Source organism: Cryptotermes secundus, unplaced genomic scaffold, assembly GCF_002891405.2.
Source record: "Cryptotermes secundus unplaced genomic scaffold, Csec_1.0 scaffold949, whole genome shotgun sequence".
Classification (NCBI taxonomy): Eukaryota; Metazoa; Arthropoda; class Insecta; order Blattodea; family Kalotermitidae; genus Cryptotermes; species Cryptotermes secundus.
Window position 1 is genome coordinate 34,785 of NW_019721778.1, and position 25,217 is coordinate 60,001.

At 39.2% G+C, this 25,217-nt stretch overlaps 1 protein-coding gene across 2 annotated transcripts in view; it reads left to right on the forward strand.

Moving 5' to 3' along the window:
• The window catches only part of LOC111875786 (zinc finger protein on ecdysone puffs), a 29,731-nt gene extending 7,810 nt beyond the window's left edge, over nucleotides 1-21,921 (forward strand). For both annotated transcript variants that reach the window (XM_023872305.2, XM_023872306.2), the window contains exons 3-14: nucleotides 3,256-3,338; nucleotides 5,218-5,310; nucleotides 9,165-9,610; nucleotides 10,254-10,377; nucleotides 13,666-13,923; nucleotides 14,830-14,967; nucleotides 15,276-15,509; nucleotides 15,583-15,684; nucleotides 16,857-17,001; nucleotides 18,001-18,099; nucleotides 18,336-18,601; nucleotides 20,910-21,921. In XM_023872305.2, coding sequence (XP_023728073.1) covers nucleotides 3,256-3,338; nucleotides 5,218-5,310; nucleotides 9,165-9,610; nucleotides 10,254-10,377; nucleotides 13,666-13,923; nucleotides 14,830-14,967; nucleotides 15,276-15,509; nucleotides 15,583-15,684; nucleotides 16,857-17,001; nucleotides 18,001-18,099; nucleotides 18,336-18,601; nucleotides 20,910-21,449 — 2,528 coding nt within the window. In that variant the 3' untranslated portion in view covers nucleotides 21,450-21,921. The remainder of the gene's footprint in view (nucleotides 1-3,255; nucleotides 3,339-5,217; nucleotides 5,311-9,164; nucleotides 9,611-10,253; nucleotides 10,378-13,665; nucleotides 13,924-14,829; nucleotides 14,968-15,275; nucleotides 15,510-15,582; nucleotides 15,685-16,856; nucleotides 17,002-18,000; nucleotides 18,100-18,335; nucleotides 18,602-20,909) is intronic.
• Nucleotides 21,922-25,217: the final 3,296 nt, after the last annotated feature.

Sequence of the window (25,217 nt, forward strand, 5' to 3'; positions counted from 1 at the left end):
CATTATATCAAAGAATTGTTTCTAAAATGAAAAAAAATATGACCTTATTTCAAAATTATGCCAAAATATGCTGTAAAACCAATAAAACTCTAACATATGCGTTTATATGCACAATAAAAACGACATAATTTCAATAAGAATGACTGAAAACATGCATAATTACATTTAAAAATAGGAATAAACCCTAGGAAAGAAATATGACATGGCATAGAAATCCAGGCCCTACTTATAACTCTCTTTTGTATCTTAAAAACTCTTTCTGCATGTGTTGAGTTACCCCAAAACATTACTCCATATGTCATAACAGAATGGAAGTATGAATAATAAATACTTTGTAATGTTTTTACAGTCACCACTGGTTTTACATTTCTTATCATATAACAAGCTGTATTTAATTTCTTTATTATCTCCTCTGTATGTCTGTCCCAAGTTATATCATTTTGGATAGTCAGGCCAAGAAATGTTATGTGATTCGTATTTAATAACACCATTCCTATGCCTCCCATTTCTCAAACTACATTATTTTTTACAGTGAAGTTTCTATAATATGTTTTCATTATATTGACATTAAATTTTTTTTAAACCAGTTTAAACTGGTTTAAAAAAAAATTTAATGTCAATATAATGAAAACATATTATATAAATGAAGTATTATAATACTTCATTTTTTTGTATTTTTAAGTTTTATTGGATTGTGAGAAATTAAAAAACTGGCATCATCAGCAAATAGAATGGGAAAACTCTTAGTCTCCAAAATCTTGGGTAGGACATTTATATGGTGGTCGCAGTATCGACCCTTGCGGGACAACATTAGTTACAAGGTCCGTATAAAAAGTATCGGGAAAATAGATTTATTTCAGATATTGCTACAATGCCTCAAAATTCTTCAAAATACATCCCTTGTGCATCGATACACTTTTGCCAACACCGTTGCCACGACACGAAGGCTCCCTGGTAGGCGGATTCCGGAAGGTCCTTAAGGGTCTGCGTGCAAGCCTCTTTGACGGCACTCAGGGTCCCATGATGGTCCCATGAGGGAGGATTTCACTTTCAGGAACGAAAAAGTCTGCTGGTGCCAAGTCGGGACTGTAGGGGGGTTGGGGTACCGTCGCGATGCCGTCTTTTTGTCAGGTAGTCGGTCACCTTGGAGCAGGTGTGACTGGGTGCATTGTCGTGATGCAATTTCCAATTTCCGGCGATGGCTGGCCTCACCGATTGACCCTTCTCTTCATTCTTCTTAGCACTTCCAGGTAAAAAGCTCCATTCACTGTTTGCCCCTTAGGTACAAATTCGTAGTGGACCACCCCCTGGGCGTCGAAGAAAACGATGAGCATGGTTTTCATTCTGGATTTGCTCATTTGCGCCTTTTTTGGACGAGGTGATGCCGAAGTGTGCCATTCAGAACTTTGACGCTTTGTTTCCGGGTCGTACTCGAATATCCAACTTTCGTCTTCCGTGATGACGTCCAGAAAGCCGGGGTCTTCCTCAACGCGTTGCAGAAGGTCTTCGCAAGCAGCCACTCTTCTCTGCTTTTGGTCGTCCGTCAAGACCTTCGGGACGAGTTTCGCGCAGACCTTTCGCATCGCCAAATCTTCAGTGATAATGGTGTGCACCGTCATCTTATCAATGCCAACACGATCTGCAATCATGCGCACACTTAACCGATGGTCTGAATTGAGTACGTCACGCACACGTTGCACGTTGTCGTCGGTTCTTGACGTTGACGGCCGTCCACCGCGGGGCTCATCCTTCACACTCTGTCGGCCACTTTTGAAGAGCTTGTGCCACTTAAAAACTGCAGTTTGTTACATGCTTTCATCCTTGAACATTTGGCGAATCATGCCCAACGTCTCCGTACCCGATTTCCCCAGTCCAACACAAAACTTGATGGCGTACCTCTGGACAAAGTGGCGTTCAATCGTTCGCTGCATTCTGCGCTTGCACCGACTCACTCGATGGGTCCACTGAAAACACGGCCTGGCCTCTACGAACGTGCTCAGGCGAATGGCGCTTGGTGCGTGTTAAAGGTTAGAACCCCACTACCACGCCAGCGCGGTGCGAGCGTACTGCGCTGTACAGTCGCGTAAGGGAAAGATTTTTCCCGATACTGTTTATAGGGACCTTGTACTTTAACCCATTGAGAGTTTACTTTACTACTGTTTGTCCCATTGGAGATAGCAGTTCTCTGTTTTCTATTCAATAGATATGACATATAGGTCGTATTGTTTGTCTTTTATTCCATAATACCTCAATTTATTTAATAATATATCGTGGCTAACACAATTGAAAGCCTTTTCTAAGTCACAGAAAATCCCACAGACTTGCATTTTTTTATTTAATGAGTCTAGTATTCCAGAGATAAGTCTATAAATTGCATTTTCAGTCCCTTGATTTTCTCTAAATCCAAACTGGTATTTGCTTAATATACTATTATCATTCAAATGTTTTAACAATCTACTATGCATTACCTTCTCAAATATATTACTAATACATGTTACTATGGATATATGTCTGTGATTTGATTCTAAGTTTTTATCACCTTTTTTGTATATTGGTACAATTGTAACATATTTTAATCTGTCTGGGAATATACCCACTTTTCCTGATATTTGTTGTGTACCTTTGAAGTGATGATGTCTGTGTACTTATCACCCCCCATGTGATTGCTCCGTATGTTCTAACCTTGTGGGCCACTTGGTACCTACTGGATATTCGATCAATCTCTGTGGGCAACACGTATGTTCTGTTCGTTATCGTGAAGTGAGAAATCAGGAACCCCTGCCAGGTTATTCAGTTTATAGCCTGTCCATTACTTTGCTGGTAGCTGCAGACCATCCGGACTGATTCTGGGGCTCCACTGAGCCTCCTGTGAAATGAGTATTGGGACTTTCCACAAAGTGAAGTTGCTGGAGTGTCAGGATGGCCACTTTCCTCCAGCTAGTACCAAGGTTGAGTGTTAGTAGCTACTTCTTAATCTCCCCGTACATCTTGTGGCATTGCGGTGATTAAAGCATGTGAAAACATATCACAGGTTTACTATTTTGTGTCATTAAAAAACTAGAGAAACTGAAGTTTTGCTGTGTTTGTCACACAGATCATGTCAGACTTCAGTGGCTTGTACTTGTTAAGAGCTGATGAGTAACCTGTAAAGTCTGGAGGTTCTGTGTGTGGTTAATACCAAATAAGTCCTTAGCTAGCCTAGTCATAGTGGGGGAAAAAGGGGGTTCATCTTCAAATAAAGAAATTTATTCTCAGGTGGCGTAAGCAGCAGTAGTGGTGATAGATATGGCAGTCGAGGTCGTGGAGACGACTCCAGCTATCGCCGTTATAGCCGTATGGTAAGGATTTAATTGTATGTTTGAAATTCAAGAGGTCAGTATACAAGTTGAATTGTGAGGGTTTGTGTTATTGAAGTTTCTGAAAATATGTTAACATTGTTGAGAATCATCTACAGTGAGAACTTTTTTTTATGATACAAGTATAACTGCACATGTTGGAACTGAGGAGGAAACAGCAGAAGGTATTTAAACAAACATCATTCGAATGATACACACTAAAAGTTTCACTTGTGCACTAAAGTGACATTATGTCATACTGGGTCATTCACATTTGTGTATTGTGCTTGAATCTTCATTGTACTGGTTGGGGAAAAATGAAACCTCAGACTTAAATAAGGAAGCAGTTACATAGCCTAGCCAATGTTGGGAATGCATCATAGCAAATCAGAAGTTAAGTACTCACAGTGATAAGGCCATAGTTGCAGCTTTGAACTCTAGATTGGCCATTTTGGGAATTGAAGTGTTATTCTTAACATGGAATGTGGGCTCGCAGCATTTGGTTTTATTTTTTAACTGTGATAAGTGGCAAGTCAAGTACTATAAGGTTAGAAAGATATGCTGCTGTTCTTTAAAAATTTAATGTTGAGAAATATCTCCATTAAAGTTAAGCAGGGAATGCTACAGAAAATAATTATGTTTTTTTGCATGGCTGTACTATAAACCTCCTCGGTGTAGAATGGCATGTAACCCATCTGTAGGATTGATGTAATATGACTACAGCCCATTTCATATAATGGTATCAATTTACAGGATATTGTACTAACAAAATAATTTTTCAGATTGAGTGCTCACATTGGATGTTCAGCATATTGAAATTGCTCTGGTAATGTGTTTTTTTCATTCATTTATTTACATTCCATTGATCCTTAGGGGGCCCATACACATACGAGTCTGGCTCGCGAGTCCAACTCCCCTTGGGTTCCACTGAGCTCATCCATGTGTGGGTTGCCATGCTCATATGTGTGTGGTGAAATTAATTTGAGCCCGGCTCCTCGCTGAGCCAGACTCGCACGTGTATGGGCCGCCTTTCACGGCTGGAAGACCAGTGGATGTAGAAATAGTCAAAGACAGCAAGACAAGTCCCATGAATTATATAGATAAAAATTAATTGCACTTAATCTGTAACAGTTACACATGTTATCCGAGACAAATCACAATTAGTAAATCATTAAACATATAAAAAATATATATGTAAAAGCATGCAACATACTAATATGAAAAGGGCTGCAATAATCAAACATAAAAATGTGCTGCTATAACAGACCAAGAGCGTTAATTAATATTGAAGTTAAAATATTCTTCCAATGAGTAAAATGAATTTAAAAGTAGGAACGTTTTTAAAGTAGTTCAAAATTGTTCCATGTCATGAACTAAGTTCTTCATGCTAGAAGGAAGATTATTAAAAACCTTGGTCCTAAAATAGTATGTTCCTTTTTGAAATACTGTTATTTTATATATCAGTTACTGCAGGGGAAGGGCCGTGCCAAAGCTCAAGTGGGATTTGTGGTGGACAAAGTGGTGCTGGGGCAGGTTTTCTCCACGTACTTTGGTGTCCCCTGCCAACCTTCATTCCACCAAATTCTCCATCATAATCATCCAGGGCAGGCTACAATAGGCCAATCAGTGACTGCTGTGCCGAGTGGGCCCAGTTGGACTCCACCCCCCACTAAGCGAATTAAAAGAAAAATTACTGCAGTGGAAAGACTCTTGGAAGTATGTCAGATCAGATCTTGAGAGACCTAGCAGAACATCTTTGAAAAGAGCAATCATATATTCATGCAAATGAATTTGTTTCCTTGTATTTCAGTACATGAAAGTTCTCACTCAACAATTATTTGCCTATTTTTCTTGCATCACATATTACCATTTTGTGTTGCAGGATGGACCAGGTTACTCAACTCGTGATCACAGTCACCATAGATCTCCAGAGCCCCAACGCAAACGTTTGAGGACTGATCATGATTATGTACAGGTATATAGCTAAAACTTAGGCCTTTGCAACTAAGAGTACTTCAGTACCAAATATTTGTCTTCTTCCAGGTGATGCCTAAGTTTTGAAGTTGGTTTGAGGTCATGACATGATTTGATAGTGTACATAATGATCAAACTCTGGACTTACGCTAATTATATCCCCCCTCCCGACCATGTCCCCCCCCCTCTGCACTATCTGTGGTGTCAAAAGTTTTGTTGTAGTTTATCTTCATTTTTTTTTCATTGTGAGTACTTCCAGTTCCAGATTTCATAAAACGAGAACGGACTTGCTGAAGATGTTTAGGTTCTGCTGCTTCCTGAAGGCTGGGTAAAATCTATGCCATTCAGAGATTTTAAAGCAAATTTTTGATGTTCTTATAGTTGTGACCTTGGAGAGTGCTGTCTTCTGGGGTGTGACACCATGTAGTTCAGTAGGTTAACCGCCTGCATTTCAGAAGTCTCTCTTAACCTGGAAAAGGAGGTGACATGGACGCCCATCTACCAGACTGTACAGCGTCTCATCCCAGAAGACAGTAATCTTCACAGTCACATTAAACAGAAGTACAAATTGGGGAAGCTAAAAAGTTTCATGTACTGAATGCAGGTTATTTAATGAATCAGAATTCATGAAATCTGAGACTAATAGTTTGTATCGGGCTTTTGCTAGGACAATATATGCAGTAAAAGTTGAAGTGCTGGGTTGGGGTTTTACTCTGATTCTAGACTGACCTAATTAGCACCTGAGTTTCTGGGTTTTTTTTTTTCTTTCTTTATGATTTACCTTTGATTTCATCACCTTACTGTTTTAAGAGGAGTACAAATTATGAAATATCTGATTGCAGTTTTCTCTCTTCTGTTACCTCTTACTTCCTGTAGGGTAAAAATAGATCTCATACGTGACCTCATTCATATTTCTAAGTGTAAAAGGCCAGACTTCTTTGTACTAATGTGTAAGTCCCAATGAGATATATGTTAGTAGATGTGTAATGAATATATACCATTGGTGGAGTTATATACCTGTGTATTAGTGTCCAGTAAATGTGCCACAAAATGCTTTTGAGGTGCTTCCATGAACTAACACAAACTCATGTACTCAAAGAACATGCAGGGTCACAGGAGCATTGTTCCATCGTTCTTTGTATGTAGTCTGTTTTGAGGGAATCTTAATGAATTTGGATAATAACTGCTGTAGGTTTCACTTAACAATTTATCTATAAAACCGCACCGGTAAAATTGGCTGAGGAAAGGTAGACATGAGTTAGAAAGAGGTAACTCTTAAACCAAGGGTGCTGTCTCAGAGTTCATGTCACAGTAGAAAATTTGGATTTCTTTGTAGGCCGGTTTGAAGTTTGTGCCCACTGATGTAAGTTACTAATATTATTTATAATTAATTTTTTCACTTGATAGATTATAAGTATTGAACTTAACTAGAGTATGGAACAGGCTTAAACTATTCACTCTTAATTTAGTATCAGACACTGCATATCTTTTATGGGGTTGTGGATATTCACTTTGATTTTAAAGGGAGGAACTGTGCCTGATTCACTTTGCAAAAGTTTATGAGTGAGTCAACTTCCCAGTTTTTATTTGGGAATGCTCATAATTGTAGGAGGTACTGTCAGTCAGTGATACGGGTTCAGTGGCAGGTATATAAAACAGGAAAATCGTTTTGAGGGAGGTGAAGTTTAATTTAAGGAATAACTTTGGGTCTTCAGAATTGCATCACTTGCTTTGTTGTTAGCTGAGTATGCATATTCATTAGGGAATTCTCAAAACTGGATTCTAACATTATAAATGAATAGTTTGAGCCCAAGTAATTATTTTCAGAGAGTACAGTGCAACCTTTATATATGCTCATAATAACCAAAATTGGTTGAAATACATGACCTCCAAGCCCAATTTCTAATTACGTGTCTTACTATATAACACTGAGATTTACAGAAAAGTAATGCAGGCACTGCAGTATTTATTTCTTTTGTTGCGTTTGCAGTGAAATCTTACCAGAACTCCCATAACAGCTTTAACCATCCATGTGCACATAATAAATCAACCACCAAAGAGATTTGTTAGTTCTGAAATGTGTTACCATAATGCAGTTTCAGTTGCGATTTGACAGCAGTACATACCTTTATCAAAATATAGTCGTGTGCATTTCTCATGCAGAAATGATGCAGTCTCACTAAATATGTATCGGGATGAAAGTTGTTGGAATGAAAGCTGTATATAAGTCTAGTACTTTTCCAAAAAGTTGTATGGATTGCATGGTAAGAAAACAATGGATTCTGTGCTGTCTACAGGCAGTAATCAAGCGAATATGCCAGAGTTCTTAGTTTACATGAAGATTTCCTCACTTGTTTTAAATGATTATCATGTAGACATGAAAGTAACAAAGAATAATTCAGTACAGCAATTTTTTTTTTTGGTATTTTATCCTTGTTTATTTGAATAACACAGTTATTAAGTTGAGTCTGAATGTGTAGTGTGTATTATGTTGGCATGATTCAGTTTTATTTTTCAGTCCTCTTATGATTTTGTTGTTTCATTTTGTCTCTTTTGTACTTTGTTATGAACATGTCAGCCATAACTTCTCTCTTCACAGTTTCACTAGCATGACCAGAAAATAGTGTTAGATTCAATTTGTGTACAGTCTTTGTGTTCTTTTGTATCTCACTAACATTATTTGTGGGCTGTTTTTGTGATTTAGGTGTTTATGTCAACATTACAGGAAGCACAACACTGAAGATTTGTGTATGTTAGAGAGAAATTGAAAAAAATGTGAAGATATGGGTAGCCAGATGTGAAAAAAAGGTTTCATATTTAGTACCTGATCATGAATAGGATAATTGCATTTTCTTCTGACAGACTACAGGAGACAAACTTCTTCGTCTAAGAAGACTGTCTAATTGGAGGAAGAGTGTTCATATTTTTCATCTGATGTTTATTATTTTTCATACTGTGGACAGGTTTCAATTTTAACTATGCAGTATCATAATTTTGGTACATATATATGTCAGTAGAAAGGATGAGAAATTTAAGGTTTGTGTTAGAACACATGCACCACAGAACGATTGATATGCCTCTGTGAGAGGAAGGCAAGCTGAAAGATAATCCAGATAATTGCATGGTGGTGATATATAACTTTGGTTTTTGGCATGCATTATTTTCCTGTTGTGGACAGGTTTCCATTTTACCTATCCAGTAGTGTAATTTTGGTATTAATATTGTTATCAAGGATGAGAAATTTAAGTTTCTTGGTATTAGAGCAAACATACCACAGAACTGTTGATATGCCTCTGGAAATGGAAGGCAGGTCTCATCTTAAATGTGAAAGAGAATTCACGTGACTGTCTGATGATCTAACACTTTCAGATTTATGACATGCAGCAGATAATTGGTAATGAAAACTTAACCCAGACAAGTTGAAGATTAAAATGTTGTGCCCTAAAGTGGGTTTTGATTTGCTAACAAAACTGAAAGCCATGCATAACATTTCTAAATGAAACAAGTGAGGTATAATTTTTCAGTAGTTTGACATAAGAAGAAGTTGAATGCAAACCTGCCATATAGAAGTTGTGACTCATTATGAATGAAAAACGTTAACTGTTATGAAGGCCCTATAAGTATGTTTTGGTGGACTTTTTAATCATTAATTATTTGACGGTGTAACTTGCAAACCTGTCCAATTTTGCTGATCTGGCTAATAAAGAGGGAATTTGTTCATTGTTAATTGAAGAATGTTGGTGTTTGAAAGCTTGACAACAGTATCATTGTTTCAGTATTTCAGTGATGGTGAACATGCAGATGGGAACTTCTCTTCCTTGTAATAGCTGTGTATGTTTTGGATTTGCCATACAGGCCTCGTCTAGCCGCCGCAGCCACGAAGGCAGCTACGGGGGTGGGAGTGATTACAGTAACCGTTACGGTTACTCCGAGGAGAAGGGAGGCTATGCGGATGAAAGGGGCCGCGGTTACCGCGAGGAGAGGCGGTCCGCCAGTAGTTTCAGAGACCGATCAAGGGAGGATTATCCCCACAGAAAGGCTGAACAGCTGGATTCAAGCATGCCCCCACCCTCAAGTGCCCCCCCTCGGCATCTTTCCTCCCCCCGAGGCTCCTTCAGGGGGCGCATTAGCGGCAGGGGAACGAGAGGCATGTCGAGAATGATTTTCCCCAGACGAGTCGACTCCTTACTCATCAGGAAGAAAAGCATTTTGGATTCTAGTTACACCTTCCGAAAAAGAATGTTAGCAGCAAGATCACAAGTTGAGAACCTAAGGAGGCTCAGGCTTCAGAAGCTACGGAGGTAATATCTGTTACAGTATATTAAAAGAAAAGAAACTGATGGAAATGTTACAAAGTGATATACTGAGAGAACAAGAGGAAATTGGACTACAGAGCTCTGAGTAAATATTTGTTCTTAAAAGATACACAAAGATTGAAAGGGGAGATGGATTGGGCTGATCATGGAGTAGATGGCCTATGTATAGAGTTGAAAGAAAGCATTGTCTCTAGTTATTTCAGTTAGACATGGCACCTGCGACAACCAGAAACACATTAACTTGCATGTAGCTTTATTGGATGCCACCTATGCAAAAATCAGTTCTACGGTGAATGTCACAGCCAGAGATTGAGGGAAATTGGGTTACAGTGGCAAAAGAAAATTAATTGTAACAATAAATAAAACATTGATTGGGGAATAAGAATATATGCAAAACTGTTTGTTCCATTTCTGAAGACGAACAACCTTCAGTGTATATGCATAGATAAATATATAAAAAGAGAGATAGAAATAATTGTATGGAGAAAGAGATGAACAAGTCGGTGGAGACTACTGCTGTAACAAGACATAACGTCGGACACATTATCGCAAGGGTGAGATGGGAGGATGAAGTTTTCATAATTTGTTTATGTTTGTTGTAGTGTACTAACTTGTTCTGTAATGCTAGGATTAGGGAAGCTACAGTGTCTGCTAAAAGGGATGGCCAAGGAGAGAAAGAAGGATCTAAAGCTACTGAAGACATCAGTGATGAGGATGAGAAAGAAGATAATTGGGATGAAGACATGGAAAAAGTAAGTGAAAATTAGGAACGCAAACTCCAGTTCACCTTCTCTTCATCACACTTGAACAAATTGTGCAGTTGTGATGCTTAAAGTGAATGAATGAATGAATGATTTTTTTCAATTTTAAGTATCCAGTGCCCTCAAACTCAGTGTCAGAAGTTGCAGTTATTTCAAAATGGAGCTGTGCCATAGCTCAAGCGGTTAGTCGCTGGCTTCCCCCCACGGAAGCCTGGGTTGGACCCCAGGTCTCGTCAAGTGGAATTTGTGGTGGACAAAGTGGCACTGGGGCAGGTTTTCTCTGAGTACTTCGGTTTCCCTTGCCAATCTTCATTCCACCAATTGCTCCACAATCACCCTCACTGGGGCTGGTACAATAGGCCAGAAGTGACCGCAGTACAAGGGACTTAGTCCCACCCCACTAGCATTAAAAAAAATTATTTCAAAATGTGCCAGAATTGAGTGAATGAAAGTGTCCACAGTAGCAGCCCCCTCCACATCTTGACTTGATTGCGTTATGTGAGAGAGTGCTCGTCAGGAGTTCTTCACAAAACATATTAATATTTGTAGTGGCCACTTGTGGAATGAAGGTAGTTGAGGATAAGATAATACTTCATATTCTCAAAACAAAAGGATAGTTTGTGAGTCACTGGACCTGATTCAGGCCTCAGATTTGATGGTACATGAACTCTGGGTTATTCATATTAAAAGCTTATAACTTATTTTGTCGGTTGAGCAACTATAGTTACTTTGAAATTTCTGTATTTTGAATGATGTATTGAATTTATGATGTGTAATTATTTTATATGGGACAATGCAAAAATACCAAGCACCTGTTCCCATCACAAGTTTTAAATTCTCGACCACAGCCTAAGACCACACATGGTAACCATTTGTAATTATATTTAAATAACAGCTACGCAGTAGTAATGGAATAGTTATTGATCCTAATTTTCTTTATTAAAATCAGTCTAGATCTACTTGCTCACATTTAGCTTAACTTCTCACTGTCGCACACATTTGTTATTTGGATGTGTTATGTAACATTTTTTAAATATAAAAAGGGCCTATAGACTATCACTGCATCAGCAGTATTGTCTTTCTTACATGATACCTCAGTTCTGTTGTATCCCAAGTTTTGTGAATGCCATTTGCATTGTAAATAAATGGTAAGCCCTGGGTCACATTCCATAGATTGTTGCCCTCAGGTATATAAAAGAGAAACATATAGATTAGAATATTTCAGCTGCTTGTCTGATTATTTTATTGCAGATAGTCTGATAGCAGGTTGATTTTTATGTAAACTAAATTAATTTTAGTTAACTTTTGTTTCGCTGTAGTTCAGTGTTTGTCAATGTACTTAGGTCCATGCTGAATGAATCTGGAGGAACTCCTCCTCGTGCTAAGTCAAAGTACATGGTGTCCGGATGAGAGGTATCTAAAATAAAATTATTATATCTCAGAAAGAATTTATTATACACATCAATGGGTTAAACCATTACAAAGGGGAAACTATCGAAGTTTTTTTATCTGCATATATAACTTTCTCAATAAATTTAAATGTTGACTCTGTTGGTGCCATGACAAATATACTTGAAGCATGTTTGGTGTTACCGTAGCCACAACATCCCTTATGCAGGTGTTGAAGGTCGTTGATCTTAATCTGATAGACAATGTTCTTCACATAACCCCACAAGAAGAAATCCATGAGGGTTAAATCTGGTGACCTAGGAGGCAAAGCGATTAGTCCACCTCTGCCAATTCATATCCCTCTCTGCCCAGGTGATTCCTAACGTGGTAGCAAAAATGTGGTGACGTATGCGCATAAGCTCGGTATGAAAAACTACTACTTTCCAATGACAAAACAGATATGTGTATGACAGTTTCTGACATATACAGTTTTTATTTTGGGTATCTTTCATCTGGACATTCTATATATTGCCATTATTAATGAAATTGACTCTCTGTAGTTCAGTGGTGGTCTTGTACTGTGAAGTCCGTATTGAATGAGTCTGGAGTAATGCCATTATACTAAATGAGAGTTACACAAAATTGCATCTATAAACTTTTCATGGCTTTCTAAGACTTGATGTGTATGATTATAAAATAATTATTTTTCGAGTATACTGTTTCTATGCAAGTACAGGGTGGGGCATATAAACCTTTCTGATTTAAAAAATGCGTGGAATAGAAAAAAGAAAGATGCAAGCAAAATTATTTTATTTGAAAGGACATAGAATGCAGTTTTATTTTAATGAGGTTTAAAAATAATATCTTCCAAATGGCCACCTCCGTTTTCCATACACCGACGGAGCCTGTTTCGGAAGTTTTCCATGACTCTACGAGTCATATTCCGTGGAATAGCGTTGATTTCTTCGGTGATGGCAGCCTTCAGTTCATCGATAGTTCGGGGACAGTGTGTGTACACCTTTGCCTTGAGGCATGGTGTTAGATCAGGCAATCTGGGGGGGCTACCTGATGTCACCCCGCAAAGAGACAAGATGACCAGGAAACATTTGTCTTAGAATCTCCATTGAACGATCGAAGATGTGGCCCATAGCATCATCTTGTTGGAACCAGATATCTTCCAGGTCATGATCTTGCAATAGTTCATCCAATTTCGGTAGAAGGAAATTTTCAAGCATGTAACAATATCGAGCAGAAGTCACAGTAACGACTTCACCATCTTCTTTGAAGAAGTAGGGACCCCAGACACCACAATCGGCCTGAAAATTTTCTTTTTAATGCAGAAGATGTCGCTCTAAAATTTGATGCCCAATTTCTAATTGTTGGTCCAGTGGGAATGGGATCACGCTGACCGAGTGAGTACGAAAGGCTCGCTGGGTTTTGATCACAGAACCGTCGATTTTAATAAATTCTTTCAGCACGAACGCACGATGTTCTCCCGACCAAGCCATTGTGCATGCTATAACGCATCTTAACGATACCATCCGCACCACTCTACCCCCTCCCTAGCCTCAGCAGTGACCTTGTGAAATTGGAAAGGTTAATATGCCCCACCCTGTAAATACAGTTATTAATACCAAATTAATAGGCAATGATTTCTGGTCGAGAGAGAACAATAGTGATTGTAGTTTTGACTGCAGTCACACTGGGTCCAGGTACAAGTTCTGGAAAGTTTAAAACATCTTATACTAAAGGCAACTTATTTACAAAATTGAAATTCACTAAATACAGGAAAATAATACATTTATTTATATTGGCTTTTAGCCAAGACAAAGAAAAAATATTCGTTGAGTGAGGATTTTGCTGAATTTGGGAATTGTGCTTCCTGAACAGACTGATGATGTTGCTGACGATGATGAAGATGATGACGAACTGGAGGAAGGTGAAACTCCCGACAAGAAAGAGAAGACGAAGGTAAAGGAAAAGAAGAAAGAACCAAAGGCATCAGTCAAGGATGATGAAAGAGAGGAAGGTGAAGAGGTTGATGATGAGGAGGAGGAGGAGGAAGAGGATGACGAAGACAGGGATTCTGTCTCCGATACAGCATCACCCCCCAAGAAATCCGATGTGAAGAATGAAGGAGGTGTACATGTAAGCATTCTTCCATAAGAATGAGATTGCTTAAAATCAGTTCATGCAGTGACCAAGTCACTTCCAGTTTTACTTAAAATGATAGAAGTAGCATAATTTTGTGTAACTTTTGTTGCCTTACACAATTTTAGATATAGTGGTATTGATTTTGCTACCACATGATCAATGCATGTGACATTCAGATTATTCTTGTTGATCTCAGAAAGTTAATATTTGTGTCCAAGTTTGTGAAAACTTGTCAGTTAATGTCTGTAATTTAATCAGCAGGATTGACAGACATGCACATTTCTAGTAGGGTTCTGAATCTTTAATCTTTATTACATTCGATTAAATGTCATGATAATCGTGGAATTTAAACGTTTTTGTCACTTGTGGCATTTAAATGTTGATGGTTACAATGTTGTGGACTGGGCACAAATGAAAGAATTATACATGGAGAAAACACAAATACACTGAAATGTTAATGTACCGAGAATTTGTAACGTTCGTAAAATTGCTTGTTCTAATTCTTAATCATAATATCCAAAAGTGGTTGTAATACCAAATCTTTAGGTCTATCTAACTTCTGCATTCTGATTTAGTGGTACCTTTCAGACTGCTAACTGTAAATAATTGGGGAAGGAAAAGTGCAAGTACAGTTAATACAAAAAGTTACAGAAACAGTTATGGTTGGTTAGGAATTGCTTGTTATGAGTCTTCTGCAGTATTTTCCATCAAGAAATTGACAGTGATAATAATTTTTCTCACTATAAAATGTCTTATTATTTTTTACTTATTCCTTATTGTGGTTATGTTTTGTTCCACATAGAAATCATGTTTCTTTTAAGTAGACAGTAATGTGACCATCTAACTCTGTGTATGAGACTTTTAATTACACATTGTTTATTTGTGTGTGCAATGTATTAGGTTACAATTAAGCAAGATTCGGATGCTCGTGCAGTGAGTGAAGAAGGTCGCAAACGCATGCCACGATCAACAATGAGTGGCAGGCCGTATATCCGTTTGAACTGCCCCCACTGTTATGTTCGCTGCATCACATTCAAGGTTTGCATGTTATCTAAATAGATATATTGTTGTAATGGATCAGGGAAAAGAAGGAATGTATTCAAGATCTTGTGGGAAGATGTTACTTAGAAGACATGAGCATAGATAGAAGAATTGAATTGAAGGTATAAATTGGCCGAGGATAGGGCCCAGTAAAGGGTGTCACGATGACGAATCTTGGGCTCCATCAGATTTTGAATTTGATAATCTGAATAAGTTTTTTTTATCCATTCTGTCAGCTGATAACAAGAAACTGTGGTGTTGGAATAATTTTTAATTCAGTATTATAATGTGTCTTCTCTTTACAGGAATATACATTACATTTGTACACATCAAAGCATATAAGTATGATGCGCAAACAGTCACTCAGACACAAGCAAACGCTTGCACGTATGCGCATGAGCCAGAGACAGAAGCAGAGACTTCTGGAGGAAAATGATGAAGTTCATGGGAATCTAGCACTTCGCTCAAATTTCTGTCCCATATGCAAGCTGAATTACAGGCAGCTGAAAATAAAGCACCAGGCTTCTGATTCTCACCGGGTAGGTTTTCATTACAAAGTGATGTGGATTTGATGTGATACTGAAGAGAGATTATACGGATTTCTTTTTTTAGGCCATGAAAAAGTTCCTGATGCCGTACTGCCGTGTTTGCCGTATTGGATTCAAATCTCCTATGCTGTATGAAAATCACATTTGCTCCTTGGACCATCTTAAGGTAAAGAAGACATTACTGTATGGAGTTTAAAACTGCCTAAAAAGAAGCGACTTTGCAGAGTGTTTCATTTGTTGTCCCAGTGCAGTTAATTGTGTTCATTTACTTCAGTGGCAGCAAATTCCTCAGTTACCATTCAAATCCATAAACTTAAATAAGAAATGGAACGAGAGTTGACTGTGTGTGCATGCATGGCATGCATACATATATTCTTGAAGTTCCTTGCTGTTGTATGTGTGTGATATACATACGAATTGTCAAATGAATTAATTATTCAGTGGTAATGACTGTGAAACATTTATTGTGGAGGTTTTCACCTTATTCTGTACCATTTCATTTTACTATATTCTTATGCTGTTAGACCTCATTAATTTAAATGACCTTCATAACACTTTTTTTTTCTTGGCACTACAGCCCCAGTGGGCCTTGGCCTACCTCCATGAACTTCTCCATTCACTTTGGGTTTTCTAGATCCTACACATTCGGTAGGACTCCTTAGGCAGGTGATCAGCTCGTCGCAAGGCCTCTACCTGTCCACGGACACAGAAAAACGCACACAAACAAACTAAACATCCATGCCCTGAGTGGGATTGGAACCCACGATCCAGGTTTCCAAGCGAGCAAAGACAGTACATGCCTTAGACTGCTCGGCTACAGTGACCGGCAGTATAACACATGGGCTACATTAATTACTGCTTTTGCCCTCACAGCTTTTCTGTGCCTTTTTTAAGAATTGTGTAGTAGTTTGGACTGAGCTACAATGTTGGTGGACATGCATATTTTTTTCGTTTCCTTTATCTGCCCGTTATGATTCCTTAGAATGAAGCATGTGCTTTCAGGCTCATTGTGCTTCAGTACCTTGTCCCTGGAAGGTAGGGCAGCACAACTGCTTGTAAGTGTGTTACAGCTCAGTGTGAGAAATTCAGTTATACTCCAATTTAGGTGTATTTGGTGCAGCAAAGAGTTGTGAAGCATTCAAGTCACAAGTCACAGAAGTGTCTAGTTCTAGACTGTGTATACTTTACTCTGAGCACTGGTAGGAGATATCATTTATGTGACATGCATAATGAGTTTTGGAGGTGGGGGAGGTGTCAGTAGTTGTAACTGCAATCAGATTCAAGAGCATGGCAGACTGACTGCATTAATAATGAAGATGTGAATAATGGTTGTTACAGAGAAAAGCAAGACTTGAAGAGCGTATGATGCACCTGCGTGATCGAAGCAGGGATATAGAGGATGATGATGGAAGTGGAATGGACGATGACAAGGACTTGAATATGGACAACTTTATGATACTCGACTCTGTTGGTACTGTTGATGGTGTGTATTGATAATGATAAGAGGTTATATACTTCTCTGTGCTCATATAATGGAGGTCTGGCTTCCTTAGATAAATCATCTGGTAATCCAGTTATTGGCAATAAATAGGATATGCATTGACATACATTCTGTATAAAGTTGCAAGAGTGTGTGTTTGCACAAAGATATTGGGTTTTCGGACTTTATCCATCGTCCTGGTTTTAAGATAACTAAGAGAAACACGACGTTTCGGAAACTGGATCTGATTCCTTCCTCAGGTGANGAGTGTGTGTTTGGTTTAGTAATCATAGGAAGAACAGGACAGTTTGCAGGAAATGCAAGTTAGGAAAGTGTGTATAAGGCTTTAATTCCTTGTCCAATAAATTCTTCATAACCAGCACCCAGGTGATCATATGATATTTTGCAGTCGAGAGAATTAGTAATAAAAAAAGCGGCCTCCGTAGTCTAGGGTTAACGTTCCCATCTCATGACTCAAGTTACGCGGGTTCAAACCTGGCGGAAGTCGTGGAATTTTTAAGGGCTGAAAAATTCAGGGAACAAGTCCTCCGGGAGGGACTTTTAAGCCATGGGTCCTGTGTCGTAGATTTACGGCACATAAAAGATCCTCGTCTCTAGGAGACCTCTGAGCAAAATTAGGCAGAACTTTTCCCGCCCAAGTAGTTTCCAATGCCTCCAGTAGGTGGGGAGGTTATCGGGTAACAATACCTGTAGAGGGCCGACCTCGCTGGCAGAAAGGGGAGAGTATTCAGGTACCACTGCCAGTAGAGGGCCGACCTCGCCGGCAGAAAGGGGAGATAGCGGGAACCAGTATCGATAGGGTATGGCGACAGTAGAAATTAAAGGGGGACGTACAGTAGAGTATTAAGTCGCGGTGCATGGGGAAACCCACCCCCTCTATACTGAATAACTGAATTAGTAATAAAAATATTCATTAGAGGGTTAGAGGGAGGGGCTTAGGTTGACATCAGCATGTTTCTCATATTTTGACTCATTTTTCAGATACTGGTGATGAAGGAGATGGTGATGAGGGGAAACCAAGAAGTGAAAAAGACAAGAAAGAGGCTGAAGAGAGGAAGTCAAAACCTGAAATTAACCTTGGTAGGTTGTTGTTCCCAGGAAAGATTATAAATTTTATTTAAATGCTTTAGAGTTGTGAATAGTAGCTTTTATATTTTTTTATGTTGATTTTACATGAAATACTGTTCTTGGAACTCATTCCCATTGCTTTGACGGAAGGCACCTTGTTTTCTGAGCACTGTAGAGCTATCTGAACTTCGCTATAGGTATGATTAGAATAGTGCATACAGGTGAGAAATCCTAACCCATTGTCCTAGGCTCGGAGTATGTAAAGAAAATCGAGGTGTACTTCTGTGAGTTGTGTCGCCTCTACTTGCCACGGTTGGACCAACCAGAGAGAGCACTTTCAATTCACTGTCGCACTCGGACCCATCTGCAGCGATATGTCCGTTACCGTGATGATAGAGCACTAAGAAACAAAGCAGAGAAGATACATCATCGCAAGGAGGTTGCAAAAGAAAATGCTGCAAAGGAGGCAGAGGCTAAGAAAAACTTGGAAGAAAAAACTGAAGGTCAAGATGAGGTAAGTGAATTTCAAAATATTTTGCATGAGGTGGTGATCAGGTTGATGATTTATCACATTCTTCCTCCCTCTGGAGTGATCCAGTACTCAAAATTATGTAGAATTAGGCCACACTTTCATGGAAAAGTTTAGTCATGGGGGCAGTATAACTGTACTGTATTTCTACAGTATCGTGTATGTGATAAAATCCTGGGAACCCAGATTTTTATTTTTATATGCAAGGTAAAAAGGGTGCCTAACAAATTAAGTACTGCGCCATTAACCTTTAAGAGCCGAGCGACTCCATATGGCGTCATGAAAATGAAGTCAAAGGGACGAATGACGCCATATGTCGTCGCGCAGTCCACGCGTGCAGCCGGCTTTTTAAAATCTAGTTTTAAGTTATAAATTCTTTTTCTACTTACATGATTTTTGGTCACCAGCTTTATAAGTTGTCTCTCTTCCCACCTGCGTCGTCTAACGGACTGTTGGTTTCGTGTGGAAATATTGAAAACATCCAGAAATCCAGTGTCCGACGTCGCACTTCACACACTTTCTCCGGACGGTTCTTCGTTTTCCATGCGAAAAGCACACACGACACCTCAATTGCAAAGTAGAGGAAGTTGACCAGTGATGTGGTTTGGCCTCCTATAATCGAGATATCTCCAATAAAACGACAGGGGTTCGACCCCTGGGCCATTGATGGCGAGGTGGACCCCTTCCAGCATGTTCCGCACAAGAGCGAGACGAAATTCTCTTAGTGACAACAGGATGTAACTGTTCAGATCCAGGAGACAGAAAAATAGTTTATTTGTTCATTTCCAGGTTCGACGACAGATGCTATAACTGTTTGCCACAGCTCCATCTAAATAATTATTCACACTTCTCTTGCCATGCTGGTGTCCTGGTCCCCAGGTTGCCGACCAAGATGATGGTTCTTCGTCGAAATCAACCGCCAGTGATGTGGTTTGAGCTCCTCTAATCGAGGTATCTCCAATGAAACAGCAGGGGTTCGACCCCTGGGCCGTTGAGGGCGAAGTGGGCCCCTTCCAGCATGTTCCGCACAAGAGCGAGACAAAATTCTCTGCGTGACAACAGGCTGTAACTGTTCAGCTCCAGGAGATGGAAAAATAGTTTATTTGTCCATTTCCAGGTTCGACGACAGATGCTATAACTGTTTGCCACAGTTTGCCCACAGCTCCACCTGAATAATTATTCACACTCCTCTTGCCACACTGGTGTGGTGGTCCCCAGGTTGCCGACGAAGATGATGGTTCTTCATCGACTTCAATTTCTGATTCACTTTCTTCCTCGCAACTCTCAGAGTCATCGGTACAACAGTCGAATCGGTGTCATTTGTAAGCTGATTCTCAATTTCAGTTCCAAATACGAGGCCATGGTGGACAGCTAAACACAATGCTAGTCTGAACGTTCTGACACTGCTCGGCTATATTTCAAAACAGACTACTTCTTGTTTGTCTATACGAGATAATACAGTCAGCGTTTCTGCGAACGATTAGACATCGCCCACACTCGTGCACATACCGAAAGGAAGCTACGAACTGGAGAATGAGGAACGCAAGCATAAACTTCCGCCCCTGTTGCCACGTAAGCCATAGCTATAAAATGATGTCAGCTGCAGGCATTCAGACTGCAGAAACGTTTTGTGCAGGAACTGTGTGCATTTTTGTGCACAGACGTTCGAAATTGAGGGAAAATTTTTTTTTGGCATCAGTGTAAAAATTTTAAGAGATTTTAAAATCGGTAAATTACAATAACTGATTCTATATTCTTTCTAGATAAAAGCAGCGTTTATTTCGTTTGTTTATCACAAAAATTGTAGAAATCACAGCATTTTGAGTAACATGATTACAATTTTTATTACTCTACAGTGTAGGGCATTTAAATTAACTCCGTCCCGCTACCACTACTGGAATTTAAATGGCCATCTCTTAAAGGTTAGGGTGTACGCTGGAGTGGATGTATAGATCCACATTTTCTTGACCTCGGCACTAACTGGAGGTGAGCGGTCAGGTTCATGCCATGGCCGCTTTACCGGCCAGGAAGAGCCGTGTTACTCATTGGATAAGAGGTTCGGTGGACTCCAAAGCTAGTCTGGACGTCATAGATTTTGTATTTAGAAATTTCATCATATTAAGTGAAACAGTTTTACACACACACAGTAAATTGGCAGAGTCCAGATAGAAATTGTTGTGACACCAGCATTTGTTAAAATGACATTACACCCTTTTTCAGTTGACATTTTTATTTTCAGTTTAGTATTTTCTTCTGCTCTCCAGAGCACTTAACCCGTAGATTTGTTTTTCAGAAAAAAGGTGATAATGGCGTTTCAAACGAAAAGGAGGCTGCTGGTAAAGTATCCGTTAATGATGACACTGAGGCAGGCACAAAGAAGAGCAGTACAGAGGGGATGGCAGAGTTGTCACAACAAGGCCGTGGTACGTCTGCGGAAACTACTGGAGATGGAGGAGCAGAGGGTGATGGAGATTTGGATCAGGATCTAGAAAGTGGAATGGATGACAAATTGTGGGCAGATGTTGATAAGGATCTTGGAGAACTGCTGCGTGAAGTGGAGCCCGGTAACAAGTCTTCAGATGAGGATGATGATTCACATGCTGAAGGAGGACGATATGACAGATTTAGATACAGTGAAAAGGGAAGTACAGCCACTGCAGATCCACATGCTGAGGGAAATTCCAACAAGGCAGCAACAGAGGCTGATGAAATTGTAACAAAGTCTGATGCAGGAAAAGGTGCAAAAGAAGTTGCAAATGCAATGTCACCTATAGAGGATAAGAAACAGGCAGTGAATGACATTCCTGCTGCTGCTGCTGATGCAAGTAACTGAAGGGTGTTGTCATTTATTTTATCTTTTCCACGTTAATCATAAAATACTGCTTTATATTTGCACAATATGTTGTTAAAAATAATAGAATTATGTTTAGTAGTTGTCATTTGGCAAGTCTGAAATATAATTAGTTCAGTGAAGCATTTTCTTTAGCTGTCTTAGCTATACAAATTATCTGTGTATTACCTGTTAACAGACAAGTCTATAGCCAATATAAATGAGAAAGTCATGGTTTTTAGGGTAACTACCAGTTACGAAAAGGGACATCTGTTGTGAATTCATAGATTGTATCCCTTTACATGTGTGTTATCGAGAGCTGTAGTTTAAGTTCGAGATTCAACCTAAGTGGGGTAGTAAAGACATAAATTTCACTCATATCCAAACTTTATTTGGCGGAAGGTGTATTTGTATTACCTGTCTGTTGAGCGTGGCTTAATGCAAATGCTAAAATAAAGTAAAATATGCATGCTTGCGTGAGTAATCATTTTTTCTGAAAGTACATGCTCCTGCTTTATCTTCATAACCTTAGAACTTTTAAAATTGAAGTTATTTTCAAGAGTACTGTATTCTGGGATGAGTCCGTGTGTGATAGGATATTATATGTTACTATGCAGCATCACATCCCAGAAGAAAGTATTTTCATACTTATACTGAGGGAACTCTCAGAGCTCACAATTTTTTTTTATCTCTGGGAGGAACTTTATTACAATTCTTATTTTGTGCACATTGAAGTTGTTAGAAAACTTCAAAGTTTCATGCCACCATGGTGTTTGTAATTGTTAACTGGTGGAGAGTATACCATGTTAATTTATGACATGTTTAAGTACCAAATTTCATGTCCAGCACCAAAGGTTCATTAGTGAATTTTATGCAGTCACCATTTTGCTATAATTTCTACAAAGATATTCATATCTTTCAAAGATCTATTACATCATTTCAGAAACCTCTGGTAAGAGATACTAGTGTTGCTCCTACCCAAATTTTATGTCTCTACCATGTTATTACTTGTAGGGAATTAAAAAAAAGTATGGGGTTGGGATGATTTCTAGTGGCTTAGCATTCCTACAAAGTTTTCTGAAAATTGGTTAAAAAATGTCCAGTATGTCTATGACATTTCCTTTGATTTGTTGGTTACCTAACAATTAAGCCTAATTTTTCTGTCTTCCCAAAGGTCATTCTTAGTATCCTGTGTCTTTCTTTTGTGTACTGTTCCCATCTTGATCTCAGACTTCGTACCTGCCAAGTGTTGGAATATTTATCAAGGGGATGAAATGGAAGAGGTAGGCAAACCACTAGGAAGACCTAGACACAAGCTAATACTAAATGTGTTGTAAATATTGTGGAAGAGTGTGGGCTGGATTCATGTGGCTCAAGGCAGAGATCATAGGTGGGCTCTGGTGAATATGGTAATGAACTTTTGGGTCTCATAAAATTTTGGAAATTTCTTGAGTAGCTGAACAGCCTCTGGCTTCTCAAGAAGGATTCAGCTTGATGAAGTTCATGTATAGAACATCTGGGATTCTCTCTCCATACATTCTTAAAATGTCCCTATACTATCTAATGTTGTTTATTAATGTATTTTTCTTTAAATTCTTAAACAATACATTTTATGAGTTGTTTCAATAAGTAGAAATTATAAAAGAAGTCAGAATTTTAATTTATTATAGTAAAGTTTGTAATTATGTTGCATAGCTCCCAGCCAGTGAACATACTAGTTTATTTCCAGAATGCTTTGTGGTGATGTAATGAACGTAGTGCAACTGGACTGGAGATGAAAAGTTTGTGATGTCCATCTGTGGCTCTACAGCCCTTTGTTGGACCTTGGCCGCTCTTTCAGTTTCTTCATCCTATACACAGTGGGGCTCCTTGGACAGGGGATCAGCCTGTCACAAGGCCACTACCTACACACAATAAATGCACACAGACATCCATGCCTTGAGTGGGATTCGAACCCACCATCCCGGTCCTCAAGCGAGCTGAGACAGTTCATGCCTTAGACCGTGCATCTGCTGTGGTCGGCATTTACCACCACCATTTTTTTATTAACATTTAGTTGTGTCATCAGAGAATTTCACGTCATGTAAAGGAGTGGAAGCATTGACAATACCATAATTCCAACAAGATATCATATGCAACTAGAGCACATGTTCACTCAATTATATACATAAGTGTTGTGGAAATTTTATAAGGAGAAGAGATATTTTCAAGCTGACAGTCTGGAATGAGAGTACATAAATAGCATGATAGAAGTACTTACCAAACTTTGGTGAACATACTCCTTCAGATAGCAAAGCAACCATAAGTTCTGATTCATACGTCTTAGTATTAATGAGGTGTGCATTTTAAATGGACTGTTCTAATACCATATGATGAGCAATTTGGGCATAAGAAGGATATCACCAATGGTCTGTCTCTCCCCCTCAGTTATGAGTAACATCTACATAATGTTATATACCCAGCAGGCCCAGCAGTATAACATATGCAGTCACAGGAGTAAGACAACACAAAGCACAATACACATGAAAGTAGGAAGAATACTCTGACAGAAGAAGATAGGTGTGACTCGCGTACTGAAATACAACATAAAGATGACAATCCTGAACAGTCCTAACATTTTTAATATTTAAAATTTAGCAATATACAGGGTGTCCCAGGAGGAATGTGCCAGACTTCGGGAGGGTGTTCCTTATGTTAAAGTATGCCGATATAACCCAAAACACCTATGTCCAAAGTTGAACGGTTACGGAGATAATGGCCCAAGAAAAGTGTGGTCTTCTGGCAGGTCCAAGCACTGTACCTCGCTGTACCTCTCAGCTGAGAGCCCTTATCTATGTTTGTCCTTGAGTGCGATGATACTCCCTAGCCGTGCTTATGTAGTTGGCTCATACCAGAACGCGCAGTCAGCACGTTACGTCATCGCTCGCCAGTCATGTGTTATGTATACTGCTTGGAAACCTAAGGACAATTATGACATGGCGAGCGAGTATTTTGTACTTCACTTTTATGGCTTTCCGTCACTCACAAGTTAGTTTGATGTTACGTACATTATTAACATTACAGAATCCACATATTCCTGCCAGTTTTAATATCTATTTTGTAATCAACAAGTGTGTAACCCCGGTCAAAGTTTGACACTTCTCTGGCCATTATCTCCGTAACCGTTCAACTTTGGACATAGGTGTTTTGGGTTATATCGGCATACTTTAACATAAGGAACACCCTCCCGAAGTTTGGCACATTCCTCCTGGGACACCCTGTATATGACAAATATATATTTTAGTATAAAGACAACAGGGCATGCAATGCAGTAGTTCGACGTACATCGAAAAGCACCTGAAGATGGCACATTAGTGCCGAAACATGTAGTGCAAGAGAGAAGAGTAAGATGAATAAATGTATGAACTGTAAGACGGTCAGAATAAATCATGAACATCTACATAACCTAGCCATATCCTTGGCCTACTCTCTCTGACCTTGTAGAGGCACTTACATGATGTCATACCCCAGCAGTTTTTTTTTTTTTTAGGTTTCTTGGGGTGGGGTGAGACTGAATGCACTTGGTATGTCTGCCACTAACTAGCGTATTGTACCAGCCCCTGATGATAGATAGATGATGATGTGTGTGTGGAGGAGTCAGTGGAATGAGAATTGGCAGGGGAAACAAGTACTCAGAGAAAACCTGCCCAGGTACACTTTGTCCACCACAAATTCCATATGACCCAATTCAAGTAGTGGGAAGCCAGCGACTAACCACCTGAGCTATGGCAC